General features: G+C 47.0%; 1 protein-coding gene across 2 annotated transcripts in view; it reads right to left on the bottom strand.

Moving 5' to 3' along the window:
- Osbpl2 (oxysterol binding protein like 2) overlaps positions 1–23,602 on the bottom strand; it is a 44,763-nt gene that overhangs the window by 15,469 nt on the left and 5,692 nt on the right. Inside the window, exons 2-6 of one of the 2 annotated variants that reach the window (XM_032904932.1) lie at positions 10,782–10,915; positions 9,548–9,689; positions 6,828–6,903; positions 961–1,095; positions 454–551 (exon numbers count right to left, since the gene is read on the bottom strand). In XM_032904932.1, coding sequence (XP_032760823.1) covers positions 454–551; positions 961–1,095; positions 6,828–6,903; positions 9,548–9,689; positions 10,782–10,818 — 488 coding nt within the window. In that variant the 5' untranslated portion in view covers positions 10,819–10,915. Of the gene's footprint in view, positions 1–453; positions 552–960; positions 1,096–6,827; positions 6,904–9,547; positions 9,690–9,820; positions 10,037–10,781; positions 10,916–23,602 lie in introns of those variants that run through there. The other variant, XM_032904933.1, reaches the window with a different exon arrangement.

The following is a 23,602-nucleotide window of genomic DNA, read 5'->3' as shown; positions in this document are numbered from 1 at the left end:
AGCTCTTTCCTAAGACCCTGCAACACAGGCACAGAATGACACTGACTTGGACAGTGTTCCCTCTCGTTGGTTACTGCTCTCTCATTAGTGCTTCTACAACAAACACAGTCGTACTCATCAGTTCTGGTTCCATGTCTGGTCCCAAACTAGTTACCCCAGTCTCTGCCATGTAATGCACATACACCACCGGCGGTCTACACTGCACGACCTCCATCCATGAGCCCACTGTACTAAGACTCTATGCCAGACCTTCATGCAGTGCCAGGGTTCTATCCCATAAGTAACGCAGCACTCCATGTGAGTATTTCTCACCCATAGCATTCCAAATACTTCAGTAGCTCCTAACTCCAAGCACCTATCCTAATCTGAGGAATCAATGCTGAAGAGAAAATTGAGCTCTTCTTGTCCATCCAAGAGCCCTTCTGCAAAAGATTCATTATTGACTCTCCTTACCTGATCAACTCATATGTCTCCCCCAAGAGCGGGTTAAAGGGTTTGCCAGTTCTCTCCCACTGGGAAGCCACAGCCGAGACCGCAAAGGCAGCTACAGACTGCAAACAATCCAAAGGTGGATCAGAACAGCTTCAGCCCAGACAGCCAAGCTGCTCCCCAAAGGGCATCCCACAGGGTATCCAGGGCACTCAGTTAGCACTGCCCACTCTGCTGACTTCTCAGTTTTCGACTAACAATGTTTTTTTAAAGATGGCACACATACACACGTACACATAAATGCACAGGTAAATGCCCCCCCCACATAAGCACACGCACATGTGAGACAGTAGAGAGACGTCAACCCTGTGAATTGACTGACAGCGGGAGTTCTTAGACTGGGCAGATACCTAAGAGACACAATTCTTCCAGATAGCCCACCAGCAGAATACCTGGGTTCCTACAACTACGGGGTCAGTCGGTCAAACAGCTAAAGCATCGGACTGTCCTCACGGTCACATGAATACCCACCTGCATCCTTTCCAGGGGCTGGGACTGGTTTGAGGCTCTGTGAATGAGATACACATGCTCCATGTACTCCGTAATCCGCTGCAGGAAGCTCAGGGGCTCATTGAAGGCAATCGGCATTGTGATCTTTGACAGTTCCTTGAGGAGCCAGAGAGACATCTGGTTGGGCTTCTGAAGCTTCTGGGTGTGGCCCGATGCAAACATCCCACTTTACTTTAGTGGTCTGAGGGTCACGTCTCAGAGCCTCGAATTCCCATATAGACATGGTCTTAGAAACTCGCTATGGGCAAGCTATCTGTTGTGAGTCCTGGTTTCTACCTTACCCAACTTGGAATGTCTTCCTGAATAGCAGCAACGGCAGCTCTCTAGGAGCCACCCCAACCTGAATAACACATAGAGATCACAGGAGCTCTAAGACAGCCACACCCCTCCCTTCATCCATTCTAGATGAGTGGTATCAGCTCCAAGCTTCCCATTGTTAAAACTTGCCCTTGATGGGCAGGCAGTAATAACACATGCCTTTAACCCCAGCACTTGAGGGCAGAGGGAGGGGGATCTCTAAATTAAAGGCCAGTCTGGTCCATGGAGCGAGTTCCAGGACAGCCAGGGGTACACAGAGAAAACCTGTCTGGAAAGAAAACAAAACAAACCTATCCTTAGCATCCATGGCCTCTTCCAGAGCGACACGGAAGCACCTGTGGTGCCCGCAGGCAAGCCCTTCTACAGTGTGGTGCCCGCAGGCAAGCCCTTCTACAGTGTGGTGCCCGCAGGCAAGCCCGTCTACAGTGTGGTGCCCGCAGGCAAGCCCGTCTATAGTGTGGTGCCCAGGCAAGCCCTTCAAGCCCGTCTACAGTGTGGTGCCCGCAGGCAAGCCCGTCTATAGTGTGGTGCAGTGTGGTGCCCGCAGGCAAGCCCGTCTACAGTGTGGTGCCCGCAGGCAAGCCCTTCTACAGTGTGGTGCCCGCAGGCAAGCCCGTCTACAGTGTGGTGCCCGCAGGCAAGCCCGTCTACAGTGTGGTGCCCGCAGGCAAGCCCTTCTACAGTGTGGCGCCCGCAGGCAAGCCCTTCTATAGGGTGGTGCCCGCAGGCAAGCCCTTCTACAGTGTGGTGCCCGCAGGCAAGCCCTTCTACAGTGTGGTGCCCGCAGGCAAGCCCGTCTACAGTGTGGTGCCCGCAGGCAAGCCCTTCTACAGTGTGGTGCCCGCAGGCAAGCCCTTCTACAGTGTGGTGCCCGCAGGCAAGCCCGTCTACAGTGTGGTGCCCGCAGGCAAGCCCTTCTACAGTGTGGTGCCCGCAGGCAAGCCCTTCTACAGTGTGGCTTTGCCTGGAAGCCATTTCAGAGTCTGTAAAGAAGCGCCAAGGGACAGAAGTGAGGCTGGAACTCCTGACTCCACAGAGTTCATGAATAGAGAACAAAGGTCTTCAGAAGCTATTCCTGAAAGGGCTTTGAGAAAGGCATTAGCAGAAAAGATAGAAGGACTATCATAAGTTAGACTCCAGATAATCAAATAACCCTATTAAAAATGTATCACAGAGCTAAACAAAGAATTCTCAACTGAGGAATATCGAATGGCCATGAAACACCTAAAAAATATTCAACATCCTTAGACATCAGAGAAATGCAAATCAAAACAACCCTGAGATTCCACCTCATACCAGTCAGAATGGCTAAGATCAAAAACTCAGATGATGGGGTTGGGGATTTAGCTCAGCGGTGGTAGAGCTTGCCTAGCGGGCGCAAGGCTCTGGTTCGGTCCCCAGCTCGGAAAAAAAAAAAAAAAAAAAAAAAAAAAAAAAAAAAACTCAGATGACAGCAGATGCTGGTGAAGATGTGGAGAAAGAGGCACTCCTCCATTGTTATGGGATTACCAAGCTGGCACAACCACTCTGGAAATCAGTCTGGAGGTTCCTCAGAAAATTGGACATAGTACTACTTGAGGACCTGGCTATACCTAACTCCTGGGCATGTACCCAAAAGATGCTCCAACATATAACAAGGACGCATGCTCTACTATGTTCATAGCAGCCTTATTTATCATAGCCAGAAGCTGGAAAGAACCCAGATGCCCTTCAACAGAGGAATGGATACAGAAAATGTGGTACATCTACACAATGGAGTACTACTCAGCTATCAAAAACAATGACTTCATGAAACTCATAGGCAAATGGATTGAACTAGAAAATATCCTGAGTGAGGTAATCCAATCACAAAAAACACACATGATATGCACTCACTGATAAGTGGATATTAGCCTAAAAGCTCAGAATACCCAAGATACACTTTACAGACCACATGAAGCTCAAGAAGAAAGAAGACCAAAGTGTGGATGCTTCTGTCCTTCTTAGAAAGGGGAACAAAATACTCACAGGAGGAAATACAGAGACAAAGTGTGGAGCAGAGTCTGAAGGAAAGACCTTCCAGAGACTGCCCTACCTAGGGATTCATCTCATATACATCACCAGATACTATTGCGGATGCTAAGAAGTACATGCTGAAAGGAGCCTGATATAGCTGTCACCTGAGAGGCTCTGCCAGAGCCTGACAAATATAGAGGCGGATGCTCACAGCCAACCATTAGACTGAGAATGGGGTCAACTGGGGAGTCATAGAAAAGACTGAAGGAGCTGAAGGGGTTTGCAACTCCATAGGAAGAACAACAATATCAACGAACCAGACCTTCCAGAGCTCCCAGGGACTAAACCACCAACCAAAGTATACACATGGATAGACCCATGGCTCCAGCTGCATATGTAGCAGAGGATGGCCTTGTTGGGCATCAATGGGAAGAGAGGCCCTTGGCCCTGTGAAGGCTCGATGGCCCAGTGTAGGGGAATGCCAGGGTGGGGAGGTGGGAGGAAGTGGGTGGGTGGGGGACCATCCTCATGGAGGCAGGGGATGAGGGGATATTATGGAGGGTTTCTGGAGGGGAAACTGGGAAAAGGGATAACATTGAAATGTAAACAAAGAAAATATCCAATAAAAAAGAAGGAAAGAAAGACTGTCAGAAGAAGGTGAAGCTGTTGTAACAGAGTGGGCTCAGGCACTCCAGGAACAAGGATAGACTACAAGCTTTGGCTCTCAGGATGATTTGCAGGCCTCTGCATTGGGGGCTAAAATGAGCCCTCTGCTCTCACCAGCCCCAAATGTCACTAGAGATTGATCGAGTGCCCTGGGGAGGTAGCATAGTCAGCATATTTACCAGCAAGACAACATTCTGGGAAAGGGTAGCGCCTTGCTTACAATACCGATGATCTAGGGAGACCCCACGGAAAGCCTGAACTCACAGATCCTGAGTCAGAGTCAGTTAGGCTTCTCAGACACTACATGCCAAGCTGAGAGACATTCAGATATTGGGAATATAGGGATGCCTCTGTAGCAGAAAGGTAAGAAAAGATAAGACTTCCTCTACCTTCTGTGCATTACATACCTGTAAAAGCAAGGGAAGTTGAGCTCACAACCTACAGTGCAAGAGGTCAGAGAGGTCAGCAGTGGGCAGGAAGAAACACAGAAGGCCCCAGCAAGAGGGAGGCTAGCTTGGCTCACAGGCACTTGCACACTCACTGCTCACCTGCTCTAAACCCTCAGCCTTGGGGTCCATAGGCCAGGCTCCACCTCTGCTGCTGGGTAAGTACCATAGCCTACAAAGTAGACTTGGCTAAGGCTAGCAACACTTCTCCTTTGATCCAGCAGTGCCATGTCTGGCACCCATCTCTGAGCCTCAGCAAATATACATGCAGGGCTAGTCACTGTGAAACGGTCTAATGTCTAAACCAGGGCATCATCTCACTAAACTGAAAAAGCACCAAGAAAGAGGGTTGAAGTAGTCACAGAATCACTTAGATATTGGCAGCTGAGGGATAAAGACAAGCCTCTCTGACAGCATGGGGGACTTCTGTAAGTCAAGTGTGGGGCATGGAGTGAGGTGCCATGAGGATGGGTGACAGTTACTTGTACGGAGGGATGAGCACAGGAAGTGAGCTTCCAAGACTGCCATGTTCTGGATGTGGTCAGAGTATCCCAAGGGTTCAACAAATTAACTGAAGAATTCGAGGATGACACTTAATCCTCTATGGTGTTAATGCCAATCTTCTGTAAAGCCATCAGTATTGGGTAAAATCATTGGGTGGAGCGAGCTTCCAGAGTTGATTAGGGTAGCAAAGAAAGAGCAGGTGCACTGTACAAGGGAACTGATTCCTGCAGCCCGGCCTCTGATCTCGTGCACATGTGTGGACACAACTGTACAAGGGAACTGATTCCTGCAGCCCGGCCTCTGATCTCCTCGTGCACATGTGTGGACATAACTAAATGTAAGTAATATTACAGAACAGAGCAAGGGTTCATGAAGCAGCTCAGTGGTAGAATGCTGCTGAGGCTCTGGACTCAGTCCCTAGAACTGTAAACAACAACAGAAGAAAAAGGAAAAGAGACCAACAGGCAGGCAGCTGTGCACGCCCCTTCCCTGCCTTTCCCTGTATGACTGATGCTACCTCAGGACTCTGCCAGCATTGAAGTCACCACCACGCATGCCCTTGGCCTTATAACTCCAGACACAGGAGAGAGAGTAAGCCTTTCTCCTCTACAGTTTACCCAGTCTATGGTATTGTGGTACAGGCAACAGAAAACAGATTAACATATATTTAATGAATTTGACTTTGAACTCATATTTTGAAGTAAAATCATAAAAGGAACCTGTAAACATAAAAATGAAACTGATGAACCCACATGGTTCTCCCAGGCCCGTGTACAATCACTCATGAAAAAACTTGAGGGGCTGGAGAGTTGGCTCAGCGGTTAAGAGCACTGACTGCGGGGTTAGGGATTTAGCTCAGTGGTAGAGCTCAGGGCAAGCGCAAGGCCCTGGGTTCGGTCCCCAGCTCTGAAAAAAAGAAAAGAAAAGAAAAGAAAAAAAAAAAAGAGCACTGACTGCTCTTCCCAAGGTCCTGAGTTCAATTCCCAGCAACTACATGGTGGCTCACAACCATCTGTAATGGGATCCAATGCCCTCTTCTGGTGTGTCTGAAGACAGCTACAGCGAACTCATTTAAAAAAAAAATCTTTAACAAAAAACTTGAAAACTTTGAGACACAGATACACAATCAAGAAATCAAGGTAAGGTAGCATCCTAGGAAGACCTATGGATGCTACGCAATTCTGAATGAGCTCCCTGCTTTGGGTATTCCTACCCAAAAAAGAACCTTTAGTTACAACTTCTTCCAGCTTCCCAAAGCCAGACCCACACCAACCTACCTACCTTCAATCCGTCTACAGGGACTTCAAATAAAAGGCTGAAAGAAAGTGTCTGCTCAGGGAACACAGTGTAGAAAGAAGCAATCGCAACAAGAGGATGGCATTAAAAGAACACAGGTCGACAACAGGTACTTCTCGACTCTTGGACTTGGGTTTCTGGTTGCCAAGTGCTGGTTTGTGCATGAAATGTGTCAGAGAACACACGAGTATACTAGCCTCTTACAGTCGAAGAAGACCACAGGGAAAGTGTATGGCTGCTGGACACTCCATCCCCATGACACAAAGCTGCAGTACTGAACAAAGGCCATCTAGGCCTAGTGTATGGCGAGGGCCCCACCTGGTCTCAAGCGGTTGGTGTTCAGGCCACAAGCAAGGTGCACACTTCAGAGCACCAGGAAAAAGGCCTATGAGATGTCTCCTGCCTAACTGCTTAACTGCAAAACTGCTATTGGGCTGTTCCTATCTAATGTTTCCCTTAGGCCGTTGTTCCTTTCCTGCCTTGTCATGGTAATTCCATGATCATTATAAATATACAGCATGCACTTTCTCAGATACCAACAGTACAAACCTCACAGGAATCAATATCTAAACGCCATGCTTCACACGACCTATCCGCACTCACCAAGCCAATGCACTTCTTCAGGATACTCCACACGCTGAAGTCACTTCTGGTGAACATGGGAGCAGGCAGGGCTGTCCTGTAAGAAATTTGAGAGCAATAGGAACTTATTATCCAATGGAATATATAGGGGGTCGGGCGTATTTCTCATAGGAACTGTTCAACATCATCTTCTGAGCTTGAGACTGAAACATCAGTCTCTAAACAATGGCATGCTGGGAGAGAAGCGAGGTCACAGCTGACACTACAGGGCTTCTGCACCATTGCTTTTAAGTCCTCCTAGAAATGGTTATTGGCCGTGACAGCCTTGGAGTCTTGACCCAACTCTGCAGCAGCCAGGCCATTGCTATCCTTCCTTGAGCTCAGGGCAAAGGTGACAATGAGAAAGAAGGGAATCCCTCTCCTTACATCCCTACTTCCTACTATAGAGTCTCCTGCTCAACCTCAGACGGTGGGCAGAGCAGAGACAACAGGAGGGAGATGAGACAAGAGCTTCCCAAGGTGCATTCCTTCTCAAGCCACCTTCCACCCGACGATGGCCCAGCAGTCACCTTACCTCACTCCTGCTCTGGCTACCTGAGGAAAGACTAGAGCTTCCTTAGGAACCATGGGCTACAGTAAACACTGTCTCCATGTGTGGGAAGAAGCCTCAGTAGAGATCTGCCTCGCTTGTAGGAAGGAATGTGGCCATCACAGGAGTGCGGAGAAGGTATCAGAGTGAACCCGCCCTCAGATACACATGACTGCTCTGGGCCCTCAGAGGACAACCTAGTTTTTCTGGTAGAATTCCCAATGACGCTTCTCTGAAGTGGAACCTGACTGGGCATTTTCATCTGGAATAGTAATAGCTGGGGTCTTGTAAGCCCTCAGAAAAGGTTCATTAAGTCAAGACAAGAGGGAGAAAAACTCTGAGGCAAAATGAAAAGGAAAGAAATCTAACACTTACTGAGCACTGTGTACCAGGGCTGCCGAAAGTAGCTGGAATGCTGTGCCTATGGTAAACTATGAGAGCCACAAGAAATAAGGATATAGTTCCATATAAGGTCAGGGTCAGACCCCAAGGACCCTGTGCTAGTTTTTGTCAACTTGACAAAAGCTAGGATTACCTGAGAAGAAGAACCTCTGCTGAGAAAAATATTCTATCTAATTGCTTATAGGCAAGTCTATATGTATTTTCTTGAATAATAATGGATGTGGAAGGTCAAGCCCACGTGAAGCTGAAGGTAGCATCACTCTTTAGCAGATAGTCTTGGGTTGCGTAAGAATGCAAATGGACAAGCCATGGAAGCAAACAGTTGAGCAGCACTCCTCCATGGTCTCTGCTTCAGTTCCTCCCACGGCTTCTCTGATGATGGACTGTAACCTGGGAGCCAGACAAACCCCTTTATTCCCAAGCACATGAATGTGTTTGGTCTTGGCTGTGGTGTTTATCACAGCAATAGGAAATAACTAACACCCAACTACTGCTGCACGAAGACGTGAAGGGTCAACAGGGGAAAAGACATGGAGGAGGATGGCAAGGCCCCAGGCTGAGACAACAGTATGGAGGACCTTTGGTACATACAGGTCTAGATGCAGAACTCAAGACAAGAGGCCCAGGGGAGGCAGAGCCAGGACAGTGAATGAAGACAGATCTGAGTGCAAGGATAAAGAGGTGTGAGCCCTCATTTCAACGTGACCATGCAGATCAATGTCCACCACGCCACCCACACCTATCTGAGCAAATGGAGCACCACTCAGAGCTGCTTGGGTCGAGAGGGATGGGACAGGGATGAGTCCCTGCTACAGGAGCTTTAGCAGAGAACAGAGGTGACACAAACAGTATGCTAAGTGTCACTGTGCCTAGAAAGAAGAATGAGGGCAGGCTGCACACTCAATGCAGGGTGGACATGGGAGAACCTCGAGATCCAGGTATATCTACACGCCCAAGTACTGGGTGAGGGGACAGAATGAGGCAGTGGTCCCACACTCACTGTGATGTTCGGTCACAAGGTGATGCACACTGAGGAGGGAGCTGGTGAGAAACAGAGTGAACACACTCCTTACACAGGCTCTCACAGCCCATGTGAGATACTCCTGCATATGAATGTAGGACAGGAGACAGCTAAGCACCTTGGACAGAGGAAGCCTGCCCTGAAGGCAAGTGGGCTATGCCTTAGGTCAGCAGTGAGGCTGAGGGTCCACTGAGGCCAAAACCAACTTTTAGAATATAAGCAGGAAGCCTAAGTCCCACGGGCACTTTTTCCTAGATTGAGAAGCTTCTGTGATGACCACATAGTCTAGGTACACAAATGAACATGGTTTTGCTGCAGCAACTAATCAAACCCTGTCAGTCCCTACAGGGCCAGTGGTCATCATTTCTCGGTGAGGTGCAGAAGGTACAAGAGAACTGTCAGTAGTCCTGCTAGCCCAACAGTCCAGAGTATCTCAGTGATACACACAAGGAACAACAGGATTAACCTGCTGCCTGTGGAGTGGAGGTGGACCTGTGGGTCAGTGTAAGAGAGCTGTGGGTCATGGGTCAAACCCTGCCCTTCACTGACCTCCATGCCCCCGTGGACAGGCATCACATCTCACAGGACATCTGGTGGCTAGACTGCCTGGAAGAGTTGCCTTGGAACTAGGGGTGCTCCAGCTCAAGTCACGAGACTGAAGAGAATACTTTATAGGACATTAGGGTGATCCTTGATACAGTGTGTGTAGACAGCAGTAAGACAGCATACCTGTGCTTCTGAATTCCATTCTCTTGTGGTGATCTCTCCCCATGTTTTCCACTCCTAGTACTTTTGCTGGTATCCAAGTCAATCATCTCAGTAATTTTATTTGCCTCTGAAAATTCCCCTGTAGAATTATCAGAATCAAAGCCTGCAACAAAGAAGCAAAGGTGGTCACCTTCTCTAGACTTGGAGATGTAGAAGCCTACTTGAAGAATGACTACACAAACAAAAGATCTGTAAATCTTTGGTCTGGGTTTGGATTTTGAGGCAGGACCTTACTTTGTAGCTTTGTCTGGCCTGGAACTCACAGTGATCCACCAGTTTCTGCCTCCTGAGTGCTGGGATCATGTGCCACCATCTCCATCTGATTATCTTCAAGTGGTACACTTAGAATAATCGTCTCTGTTCCCAACTCAGTCAAAGTGACGGTGTGCCTCAGTGTCAGGACACAGAGGGCTGTGTGCAGCAGCACCTCTGCAGCCTACTGCAGTCGGCTAGGATGGCAGAGATCATCAACATCAATAAGGCTGAAGAAATCTTCAGGAAATATCAAGACAAACTTATTCAAAAGCTCCGGGGTGTTTGGAGTAGAATCTGCTACACCGAGTCCCTGGCTGAGAGAACTTCTAGGGGATGTGTGGGTGAGGAGGCATCTGAGGTGGTCTCTCCCTGTAGGCATGGCCTTCTGAGTATGGCTGGAGATCTGCCTGTCTGTAGACTCCTCCTCTGAGGGCTACTGAGGCTGTTCTGCACACTCCACTTGTAGGCACACACCAATGAGAAACAGAATCAATGGGTCTCAGTCATGAAACAATGAAAATTATTTCACTGAGCCTTGGAAAAGGAAAGGAGCTCAGTGTCTCTCCTTTTGGGATTTCAGTAAGTCCACAAATCTGATCAGCCAGCAGCAAGGCTGAGCAGTGAATGGCTGACAGACACTCCATGCTCAGATATTCTAGAAGAATGGAAGTAATAGCCAGGAAGTGGTGGTACAGACCTTTAATCCTAGCACTCGGGAGACAGTCAGGCTCTTTCAAGCATCCAACCCCCCCCCCACTTTCCCTCCCCCTCCCCCACACACTGTCCTTTCAGGCTGTCTCTTAAGATCCAGTCAAGGTTCACCTCATGAGAGAAGCCATCATTGTCAGGTCTAATCTAACAGGCCAAACCCCATGATCCACATCCCACAGAGTCCTATACTAGATGCAGTCTCTGGGCCATGTCTCTTGTAGTTGCTCACCTGTGACGGCATCAAAGAACTCTTCCTCCCCGTTCATCCTTCAGTGACAAGGCTGTCACCGTCCTGGGGTTTGGTCCTCCTACTGGATCATCTCTGATCTATATTTATGTAGAAGTTGTGTAGATCCTGGAAATCTGAGGGGAGAAATATTTTGAAATGAACTCAGCTTCTACAAAGTCTATGGTCTAGAAACAGCTTATAAGTCCCTCCCTCCTCCCCTATTTTTTAATTTTGGCTTTTGTTTGAGACAGGATCTCACTCTGCAGTTCTTGCTGGCCTGAAATTTGCCATGTAGACCAAACTGATCTAGAATTCAAACATCCTTCTGTCTACAACTCAAGGGCTAGGATTGTTACCATGCCCAGCAAATACTCATATTTGAAATTGATCTAATCAATCTCTATAAGGGCCAGGCGCATTGGCACATGACTTTAATCCTAGCTCCCCAGGCAGAGGCAAGTAGATTTCTGAGTTCAGGTCTGCCTGGTCTACAAAAGGAGTTGTTGGTCAGCCAATATTACATGATGGGACCCTATCTAAAAAGAAAGAAAAGGAGAAGGAAGAAGAAGAAAAATAAAACAAGAAGAAGAAGGAGGAAGAGAAGGAAGAAAAAGAAAGGAAAGAAAATAAAAAAAGAGAAAAAGGGCTGGAGAGATGGCTCAGTGGTTAAGAGCACTGTCTGCTCTTCCAGAGATCCTGAGTTCAATTCCCAGCAACCACATGGTGGCTCACAACTATCTGTAATGAGATCTGATGCTCTCATCTGGTGTGTCCTAAGAGAACAACAGCGTACTCATATAAAATAAATAAATCTTTAAAAAAAATTCAAAAAAGAAAAGAAAAAATTGATCTCCTCATGTCTAAGTAATGAAAAAAGTTAATTAAAACAAATTCCTTCTTTGGGCAGCAGGAATCAAAAGATGCATGCAGACCTAATATAAAGATGAAAGACGGGCTGGAGAGATGGCTCAGTGGTTAAGAGCACTGACTGCTCTTCCAGAGGTCCTGAGTTCAAATCCCAGCAACCACATGGTGGTTCACAACCATTTGTAATGGGATCTGATGTCCTCTTCTGGTGTGTCTGAAGACAGCTACAGTGTACTCATATATAATAAATAAATCTTTTAAAAAATAAATAAATAAATAAAAATGAAAGACAGATAAGTATTGGTATGATGGAAAAAACTGACACTGACTCCTGGAGGCTGTCCTCTGACCTTGTACATTCCTATCCTCTCCCCACCCCACACAGTAAAGAAAAAAGAATAGATAAACAAAACACAAAATAAATAAATGGGGGGGGCAGGCCTAAGACCAGAGAGATTGCTCAGTGGTTAGCACACAAGCCTGGAGTTCAGATACCCAGAACCCACATATGTAAACGTGTCAAGGCAGTCTGCCTTAACTACAGTTTTGAAGGTGGGAACCTGGAGCAAGTTGACTAGCAAGTTCTGAGTTTGATGAAAAATTCCTCAAGGTGGACGAACTGTGAAAGACCCTGACTGAATCAGTCTCTAGACTCCACAATCATGCACACACATACATACATATACATGTATCTGCACACATGAAAAGATGTATACATGTGCATACACACACACACACACACACACACACACACACACACACACACACACACACACACAAAACAGAAAAAGAAATAAGATCCAGCTCCCCAAAAATAAAAACCAAGTCCAGGCCAGCCTGAGCAATTTGGTGGGATTTCGTCTCACGTAACAAGCAAGCTCAGCAGGTAGGAGTGCTTGCTACCAAGCTTAAGCTGAACTTAATCCTGGAACCCATGCAGTAGAAAAAGGGAAACGACCCCCACAAGTCATCTTCTGAGAGATCTATGCATGCCATAGCACTTAGCCATACACAAATGTAGGGAAGTAAAGAGGAGGGGTGGAGAAGGCAGCTCAGCAGTAGAGCACTTACCTAGCATGTGCAAGGCTCTGGGGTTGATCTTCAGTGAGTAGTGTAAAAAGGAAAATTTTAATAACAACCAATGACTAATACATCAATAAGTAATCATTATTTTAAGAGTTGTATTTTAAAATAATCCCTTGTAGTTGTTCAGGAAAATGATAAAATATTAATTTAGGAAGACATGTGGGCAGTTAGAGTAGTTTCGACAGGCAGTTAACATGAAGATGGGGCTCTGCAGACCTCAGGAGGCTCTGCTGTGAGTCATGAGGAGCTGGATAACAAGGAAGTGGAACGATGTGTCAAAATATTTGCCTTTCATCTAGCTCATGCCAACTGTTCTCTTCCTCCGTGGTGCTACGGATGGAGCCCAGAGCCTCACACACTTAGGCAAACACTGCACTGTGAGTTACATCCCAGCCCTGACCAGTTTTCGAAGCCAGAGAATTAAGACAACTATACAACTTAGTTCTATCATGTAACCAAAGAGCAGCTTTATTTTCCCCAAAATTACTTTTAGTAATTTAGTGATTAGCTTAGCATTTTAGAACTCCTGTACAGTAATTTCTCTTGTTGAGAAGAACACTTGTTTTGTTCAGGACAGGGTCTCGAATGCAGCTTTGGCTGGCCTTGGACTCACAGAGATCCACCAGTCTCTGCCTCTGGAGGGCTGAGGTTAAGTGCACCACCATGCATTTAAAATAGGATTTTAAAATAGTAAAGCAAAAATTCAACCTATAACCAGGCACGCATGCCTTCAATCCCAGCACTTCTGAGGCAGAGGCAAGAGGATCTCTGTGAGTTTGAGGCCAGCCAGAGCCACATGGTGAACTTTTGTCTAAAAGGAAAACAACAAACACCTTCAAATTGTTTCAAAAGGTTTGATTTTTTTCCTGAAAATAAGTAGAGTGCCACGTGTAACTTGCAAAGTCTCTGAGCATTTGCCTGTGAGCCCTGAGGGACAAGCAAAATCATAGGTGATAAATATGGCTTCTGCCCTTGGAGTGACCAACACAGTACTAGAGGTAATACCCACCTTATCGGAATCCTTGCTTACTAATAAGGGTCTGAGCGTGTGGTTATCAGCCAAGCCCTTCCTCAGTTTTGGGTACTTCCTTTTTCTTTGCTCCATCCCTAGTGCATCACGTAACTGAGGAGCCAGATACCTGTGAAGCAGCACAGAGCAGCCACTTCACTACATGGTCATGGTCTGCTGTGGACTGTGCAGAGCAGCCACTTCACTACATGGTCCGCTGTGGACTGTGCAGAGCAGCCACTTCACTACATGGTCCGCTGTGGACTGTGCAGAGCAGCCACTTCACTGCATGGTCATGGTCTACTGTGGACTGTGCAGAGCAGCCACTTCACTGCATGGTCATGGTCTGCTGTGGACTGTGCAGAGCAGCCACTTCACTACATGGTCATGGTCTGCTGTGGACTGTGCAGAGCAGCCACTTCACTACATAGTCCGCTGTGGACTGTGCAGAGCAACCACTTCACTACATAGTCACGGTCTGCTGTGGACTGTGCAGAGCAGCCACTTCACTACATGGTCCGGTCTGCTGTGGACTGTGCAGAGCAGCCACTTCACTGCATGGTCATGGTCTGCTGTGGCCTGTGCAGAGCAGCCACTTCACTGCATGGTCATGGTCTGCTGTGGACTGTGCAGAGCAGCCACTTCACTGCATGGTCATGGTCTGCTGTGGACTGTGCAGAGCAGCCACTTCACTGCATGGTCCGCTGTGGACTGTGCAGAGCAGCCACTTCACTGCATGGTCTGCTGTGGACGAGCTGTGCAGAGCAGGGACGTGTGCTTACTTCTAAAGCTTAGCAGTGCGGGGCTGGCCCTCAACCACCTGCAGCTGCAGGAAAAGAAACTGCTAAACTCAGAGTGAATAGTGTTCTGTCCTACAGGCAGTAAGACATCCATGGCTACCAATGTGCTATGCCTGTCCCTCCAGATAGATCTCTACAAGGTGACTGGGCCAAAGGCCCATCCTAGACAACAAAAATTATCAATGCCATCCTGAAGGCATGGATTCTCAGTGACAGCTACGTCAGCTCCCACCTATATAGTCACACTTGCCTATGCACCATCTCTCCTTTTGCCCTATTACAGCCTCCTTCTACAGTGGTGATGCCACAGGAACAACCTCACCAGATACTGACTGGTACCATTTGTTGCATTTTCCAGCATCCAAAATTGAGTGCCAGTGTGTCTGTTCACTATAAACTGCCTAGTCTGCAGTATCGCTACAATAGCACAAAATGGGCAAAGCCAAGAGGCAAATCCAAAGCTCCCACAGCAAAGATAAGACAACGGGAATATTGAAATGCACATAACAGACCTGCCAAAGACATGGATGGCCCAAGTTCCTAAGGAACAAGGAGGCGACTGGGCACCAGTAGCCAGTGAATTATCTTGGAAAGAAGGAAAGAGCTGAGGATGTGGCTCAGTTGATAAAGTGCTTATCAAGCATCTAGGGAAGCCTGGGCTTGGTCCCCAGTACCATGGAAACCCTGTAATCGCAGCACTCTAGAGATGGAGTTCAAGGTCATCCTTGGCTACATGGTGAGGCCAGCCCAGGATGTATGACACTGTTTCAAAACAAACTAACAAAAAGGGTGAAACTGTTTCCCAGCCCTCAACTAAGATCAAATGTGACCATCAAAGCAACAGCACAGTGCCTGTGCATTCTGGGAAAAACACCACATGGCCAACTAATGCCATCCTGCTGAGAAAATCATGCCAAAATGCAGCCCTGAATCTGGTAATCTACAAACTTAAGAAAATACTCAGAAAAGGATTGTGCTAGACACTGTGGGAGCCCAAACAGCAACTCCCAGACTCCGGAAACTTCCAAGCCAGAGAAAGCTTCTCCAGTAAACAAGTCACAAAGGAAAGAAAGTGACAGAGTGGCAGAGGACAGACATTATCCCAACAGCAGTATTTCTGTGGTGGGACATGACATACACACAGGAAGGCACAAGTCAACATACATGATGAGCTACAGAAAGCCATATTCAAATCTTAACCTTACACTTAAAATGTGTACATTTTATTACACATGAATCACCCCCTTTAAAAGCTACCATGAAGCCTACAATCGCAGCACTTACAAGGTACAAGCAGGAGGATTAGGAAATCAAGGTTACCCTGACTGCAAAGCAAGTTGGAGTACAGCTGGGGTACAAGAGACTTGTCTCCAAAGAAATCCACACACAAGTTAAAAAAAAGGGATCTTGCAGCAGGACTAAGGGTGTGGTTTGTATGGTAAAACATTGCCTAGCATTTGTAAAACCTGAGATCAATTCCTAGTACCTGGAGAAAAAGCTACCTTTCAAAGATACAAACGACTCCCAGGTGGTAGTTGTACACACCTTTTAATCCCATTGGGGAGGCAGAGGCAGAAAGATCTCTGAGTTTGAGGCCAGCCTGCCCTACAGAGCAAATTCCAAAAGCCAACATTACACAGAAAAACCCGGTCTTGAAAAAATCAAAAAAAAACAAAACAGAGCAAAAAAAAAAAAAAAAAAAACAAACAAACAAAAAAACCCCACATGCCTTTAACTCCAGCACTTAGGAGGCAGAGGCAGGTAGACCTCTATGAGCTAAAGGTCTGCATAGTGAGTTCCAGGACAGCCAAGACTGGAGAGACCCTGTCTCAAAAACAGAGCAGCATTAATGGGGGACTGGAGAGATGGCTCTACAGTTAACAGCACTTACTGCCCTTGCAGACAACCAGGGCTCAGTTCTTGGCACTGGAATGGTAGCTCATAACTGTCTGTAACCCCAGTTCCAAGGGCCCTGACCTCTTCTGACCTCTGCAGCCTCTTACATGCATGTGGTGCATGTACATACGTACGTACATACATACATACATACATAATACATACATACATACATACATACATACATACATACAGGCACTTACACATAAAATATTTTTTATAAAAAGATACTAATTTCACACCTGAAGCCAAATTCAAACATGGTTATTCTTGGACCTCGGGCAGCAGGAGGACAGAGCCTGTGTAAGTGTCCTGACAGCGTTTTTCAAGGTGGGGGTCTCATGTTCTAGAGCCGTACACAGCCATGCATATGGGTCTCTTCAGAAGAATCAGGGAGAACCCATGGCAGGACTGGTGTGGGTAGTGGATGTTGGGGCTGTACACAGGTAAACAAGAGACTCTTATATGGCTTTCCTGCTATGTTTGTAAAAGGTCCATGAAAACATGCTACAAGCATGTCTGCTCTCTTTACATGCTTTCTCATCTAAAGCAAAACCCCTGATATTAAAAAGTAAATTACAAAAAATCATTGTAACTAGGGCATAAAAGGTGAGGCCAGACACAAACTTGCCAGCTACTGGGACGCTATGATCACTGTGGCCTAAGTCTCTGCCATATATCCCTTAGTGTCCAACTGTGACCAAGAACCCATCTTGGAGTTGGACAATGGTGGCACACACCTTTGATCCCAGCACTCAGGAGGTAGAGCAAAGTGGATCCCTATGAATTCAAGGCCAGCCTGAGCTACAGAGCAAGTTCCAGGACAGCCAGCCCTACACAGAGAAACCCTATCTCGGAAAAAAACAAAAGCAAACAAAAAAAGAACCTATCTTGGTAGGCCTTCCTCACAAGACCCCACAAGGTCAAGGACCCAATCTTCCCATATCCTCAGGATGTCTCACAACTGTTAAGTGCTATCATTAACCTCTAAATCCAGGCATGGCTGCAGGTTGCAGGAGGAGACAGAAGTTGCTCAAGGGCCTGGCAGGCCAAACCTGGTGCCACTGCACTAGTTTTCAGCAGATCTAAGCCACCAGAAGCTGGGCCTCAGACAGAGATGGGGCAAGTCCTGCTGGCATGGCCATTACACACACCAGGCCCACAGGATGGAACAGTACCTATCACTCCTCAGACTATCTACAAGTCTGTCCCATCATCTCTAGAGCCTGGTTCAGACCATGGTTCCCAAGTCCAAGTAACCTACTGTTTTTTCTGTTTAGCAGAAAACCCTGAGAGAATGCAAAGTTGTATTTGGCAAATAAGCCTCTTCTGTTAAGGGAAACTAAGTCTGGATTTCTGAACAGAGCATCCCACTGTGGAGAACTGAAGTGTTGCAGACCCAGAGCCAAACTATCCCAGCTTATCTTTTCTCCCCTTAAAAGCCACGTGTTGCCCACACTTAGTTGCTTGACCTAACACCCCTTTGACTGACGGGTAAAGCACTGGGATGTATTCTTAACAGACTGCAGGCTCCCACCAACCAAAACCCCAGAGCATCATCAGACAGCAACACCGTATCTACAACCTACGGCAGAACGCTGTGCCACCTGCCTCATGTTCCCACTGATGTCCTCTGTAAAAGACCTGTCTGTCTTTCATTCTGCAACCACACAAAGTTCACGACAGACACTGCCTCCATATTGGGACATTTTACTTGGGACAACCTGAATCCTCAAGGCTGTGGGTTATTTTCTTTTCCATTCATTTATTCTTGTGATATATGTAGGGGTGAAGGTATATGTGTGCCACAGGCAAACATAGAGGTCAGAGGATGACTTGTAGAGCTGTTTCTTGCTTCCAGCATGTGGGGTGGAACTCAGTTCAACAGGCTTGGCAACATGTTCTTTTAGCTACTGATCAATTCACTGGCCTAAGAGCTATGTTGTGTGTGAGAAAGCTGAGACCACACACAAAGCAGAGAGAAAGACAGACCTTACCTCCTGAGCAATGGACCTACAGGTTCTCCTGCTCTCAAAATCAACCCATAGGGACTGCTTCAGGAAGGGCTCTGGGGTTCTTGTTTCTTTAATCAATGCTGTCTAGTCAGGTATTTCCCTTTCTGAGGTCCAGAGAAAACTCAGGAAATTAGTTCTGACTAGGTATCATCTTGGCCTTCCACCTTCTCCACAAATAACTCTAGGCTGGGGGCAGGGCTCTCTCCTTCCATCAGATCCCCAAGCATACCATCACCATAGCCCCTCCCCAATCTGGAACATTCATCAATTGTCCTGCTACCCAATAAATGCCCATCTGCTTCAAAAAGGGCCCTCCCATACTCTTCTGAAGGTGCCCCCCTCCCCTCAGGCTCTTCTGAAGGTCCCTCCCTCCCTCTATGTGCTGTCTTCCATCTTATGAGGACCTGAACCAATCAGGTGTCCCACTACCCCAAAGTGTCCCACTATTTCCATGAACTCTCCTACTTTACTCTTACAACATATCTTTAGATTATTTATAAAAATAGATATAGAGCCAGATACACTGGTACCTACCTATGATCCCAGAACATATGGGGCTGAGGCAGGAGAAGCTGGAGTTCCAGGACGGCCTGGCCTATACATGATGCCTGTCTCAACCAAATAGGGAAGAAGGAGAGGGGAGGAAGAGATCTAAAGTTTGGACAATGAGTCATTCAATGAACAACAGGGGAATGGCACTATCAGCTTGCTGAAAAACCTAGTCATGGGAAGCTCTGCTGTTAAAACCAGGAGGGGCAAGCTAGATCTCTACACAGCACAGCACGCATGAGGAATACAAATACATTCTAAAGCTATTGTTTCTCACATATCTGTAATCTCAGTGTCTGAGAGGTGGAGGCAGGAAGATCAGGAGTTCAGGGCCAGCCTGTGCATTTAAAACCCTATCTATTAAAAAAAAAACAAAACAAAACCGTATTTGTAGCCAGGCGGTGGTGATATATACCTTTTATCCCAGTACTTGGGAGGCAAAAGCAGGTGGGTCTCTGAGTTTGAGGCCAGCCTGGTCTACAGAGTGAGTTCCAGTCACAGCTACACAGAGAAACTCTCCATTTAGTTTCTGCGGGAAAATGTTAGTTTCCAATCCTCAAAATCCCTACTTGGCCAGACAGGAAGCTCATAGATGTTCCTGGAGATTTTGTCTTGTCCCAAGAGATCACACAGCAGCATCACAGAACAAGAATCCTCAAACAGTAAAGATTGACCAATGGCCAAACTAAGGCCAAATGTACAACTCCACCCTCACTCACAGGTAGGTAGGCAGTCTAAAGAAATTCCAGAAATACACCAGACACATGGCAGCCATGAGTATCATGATAGCACCTTTCATCCCAATGCTACCACAGACTTGACAGATAAACTCATGCAAAGGACAAGGCATAACAGAACTAATTAAGCCCAGCCAAGGGCACCACCATATTCTCGTGGAGCTGATCTTTCCCCAACATGTAGACCTAGCAGACACTATCCGGTGTATATCCTGGGTGGGCCTGTCAGACCTCAGACACATATCAGAGCATGATGTGAAAGAAGAGTCACTCAGAAATGCTGGGAAGAGAGCATGTTCTGCAATGGTCAGAATAGCTCTGCAGAAATTAAAAACAACTTTCCTAGACTGAAATGGAAAATGACAAAGCTAAGCCACAAAGACAAAGTTGGTTCCACAACCTGAGTACAGCACAGAGGCAGCTGGAGCCCAGGCTTCTATTCCCCACCCCTTCCCCAACGGCTAGAGACACCAGTCCCAGGCCTAGTGAGAGTCCTCATTCTACTCCATGCAGCAAGGCTACTTTGAGTGGACAATGCTTCTTGGCTGCATTGCCTTCTTGGCCAAGTCTTCAGTCCCTGTCTTCATCTGTCACGTGGGTGTCATCTTGCAATACCCAGGATGCTATTGTGCCACAGGAAATGTAGTGAGAGAGGAAGGAGTGCTCAACATGACTCCATGAACCACCTACTCTAAAAAGCCTGGTGAGGCAGCCTGACCCATGGGACTCACAGGCTAAACCATTACCTGCTGACCCTAGAATTGACAGCTCCCAAAAGGTAGGAAGAAATGAACAGGACTCTCTAGCCCAATAAATCCTGGCCTGTGCTAGGATGAGACAAGCATGAGAGACCAATCCCACTCTCATTCCAACCCCCCTGGCAGCTCAGTCCACAGTCACTGGACAATGTCCTTTGCTAACGTTCATGAAAGGTCTGCAGAGCCTCGTCATGTAGATATGCAATGGTTATTTTTACAAATTTTGTATAAATTTAGAATCACAAAAACAATCCCTACTCTTTCACAACCAAAGCTTTTTTAGGAAGGAAGTGAGAGCACTGGCTGGCTTTGGCCTGGCCTACAGCTGTCAAGATGAGAGCACAGGGGTCGTGCAAGCTTTGCTTTAGGCACAGGCAGGCAGTCTCAGGGAAGGAACCACAAGTGACCTTTACTAAACACTGGTTCCCGATCTGTTAGCCAAACACAGTTAACTCCAGCTGTACAAGAGGTGCCATTAAAGGTGAGACAAACGGCCTTTCCTCAGCTGTCCCAGAGCCTCAGCTTTCTTTAGGTTCCCAAGATTTGTGGCTTCTGCCAGGAGCTACACAGTCCATACCAAAGTAAAAGCTGGCCATGCTTAGAGCTGTGTAAGTGAACAGCGGATTTCAGCCTCCAGTCTCCATTCAGCAACAGCAAGTCTTGTTAGTATCTACCTGCTGAGCAAGTTTTACCACAGAGGACTCTAAGTTTATTAGGAATTCATGCAGGAAATGGGAAGTGTCTAGGCCCAGAGAAAGACAGGGAAAGCAACAGCACCAATCGCCTGCTGCTTCCATTCTCCACACCAGCAGGGTGGCCCTCAATTGCAGGCCGAGAAGGTGCTCAGCAGGTACCTTAACAGCAGCAGCCACTTGGGGGGTGGGGGGGACACTCTCACCTCTAAGGGAAGCCTGAAGTCCATTATTCATGACAGGTTCCTTCCCTCACTAGATCACATTTAACAAGAAAGCACCAGAAACATACCACACACTTCAAGAACATTATCTTATAATCCAGGATTTCCAGTACACACAAGATGAGCCCAGTGCTTTTGTACAAAAGTGTTTGTTCTAGTCAACATTATGTTGCAACAGAAGAGAACTGTTCAAAAGCTGCTCAAGAGTGGGAGGGGAAGCTGTGGATGGGTCTCCTCACGCTTATGTCTGTCTGCCATGGAGACAACAGCAGAATCAGACAAGTGGTCAATCCTCTGCTATATGCGGCTTCTTTTCCCCCAACACCACCACTACTTTGCTGATCATCTGATGATCAAAACCACAGCTTTGGCAAGAGCCAAGAAAAGGGGAGCTGCTGCAGAACCGATGGATGAGCCTCGATCACCTGTGAGTGAGACGTCCTCAAGGAATCAGCCTGCTCCTAGCCCTTCTGACATTTTATTTGGTTGGCTTCTTCTCCCACTCTAGGCTCTTCCTCATCACCTTGCTCAACACCACTCTGCAGTCCCTGAACTGGTTTTACTGTGCTGAAAAACTTGTCGTGATAAAACCAAACCTACCCCATCACATCCACCCACGATCTTGTCTGAGCACTGGGGCCAAGGGTGAACAGCTGTTAGACCAAGTCAGAGAATCCATAAACCCTGATTCCTCCTGACAAAAGACAAAAGAGGAGTGAAAAGAGAAAAGCTGCTAAATTCAATCAGTGTTTATTTTGTCTGAAGAAAGGTGACTCAGCTATTGATTAAGTGATAAAGATCCTTGATCCAAAAATGGGCTCTGAGTATCAGAAGGTCTGAACTGCACCAGAAGCTGTGCTCACATGTGTTCCACCTTTGCTGACCATGAGCTGAGACCACTCCCCTCTGCCCTTCCAAGCCCATGCCTAACCCCTCCTGGCTGCATGTAACTAGTAAGTCTAGAGTGCTGTCTTTGCCACTGGGAGAGGCCAGCACTAGGATCGAGCATTCAGGGGAGTGAGATATACCCCAGATTCTAACAGTTTCTGGGGTGGCCTCACTTATGACAATAGTGCTTTTTTCCCCTCTCTCAGACACAGGATCACACCCTTATGCTCATCTTAAAGCACTGTCATTTTCTGTCAAGAGCAAGTACACAAGGTGCCAGGTTGCAGCTGGCACTTTCTACAACTAACCTTTAGCCAGATAATTCATCTTCCAGGTGATCCACTGTGACCCCCTCCATACAGCTACCTCTACAGGTCCCAGGGCAGACTCAGCACATGCTCCCAACAGACCTCTTGTTCTCTGTGCATAACTGCTCCTATACGAAGAACTCCAGCATTCACCAATGCAGATACTTATGAGGAATCTTTCCAAACCAGTAAGTAGTTCAGCCCTTCTGAAAAACTGTTACGTACAGACACCAGCCAAGAGCCCTAGGGACCCTACCTACCTGATGTACCTTAGCACAAGTCTAAACCATGCCAGTACCCAGACCAGGGTCAGGCACATCCCACTCACATCCATCCTTCCTCAGCACAGACCAAGAACTCAGAATGTGTTTCTCAAAATTAACCAGGAAAGCAAAGAAAGAAAGAGACATATAGTAGCCGCCAGCAACAGTGCTCACAGCTTGGGAGCTAGAGGCTCACTACCATCACTGCACTGAGACAGTGGAAGTTTGATCACCAGAAGCACCAAGTGAAAGACATCTGTTTGGAGGGTCTGCCAAGCGACCCCCACTTTGTTTTCTGAATTTGGAAAGAACAGAAAGCGTCAACAAAGCTCATGGACACCTCACAGTGAGTACATGATCATTTTTTTTTTAAAGATTTATTCATTTATTATATATAAGTACACTGTAGCTGTCTTCAGACACACCAGAAGAGGGCATCAGATCTCTTTACAGATGGTTGTGAGCCACCATGTGGTTGCTGGGAATTGAACTCATGACCTCTGGAAGAGCAGTTGGGTGCTCTTAACCGCTGAGCCATCTCTCCAGCCCCATGATCATGTTTATAAAGGGTTGCAGGTTCAAATTAAACCAGTAGTCTTATGAGGCTATAATACCAGCAGTGGAAATGTGTTAACAAAACATTTCAAAAAGGCAAAAAGCTTAGACATCAGATACAAATTCAGGATTGAACCTGGACACCAAAACCATTATCAAACTCAAGCCTGAACT

The sequence above is a fragment of the Rattus rattus genome, chromosome 5 (genome assembly GCF_011064425.1).
Source record: "Rattus rattus isolate New Zealand chromosome 5, Rrattus_CSIRO_v1, whole genome shotgun sequence".
In the NCBI taxonomy this organism is placed as follows: Eukaryota; Metazoa; Chordata; class Mammalia; order Rodentia; family Muridae; genus Rattus; species Rattus rattus.
The sequence above is the reverse complement of the archived record's forward strand: the minus strand, read 5'-3'. Positions and strand labels throughout refer to the sequence as shown.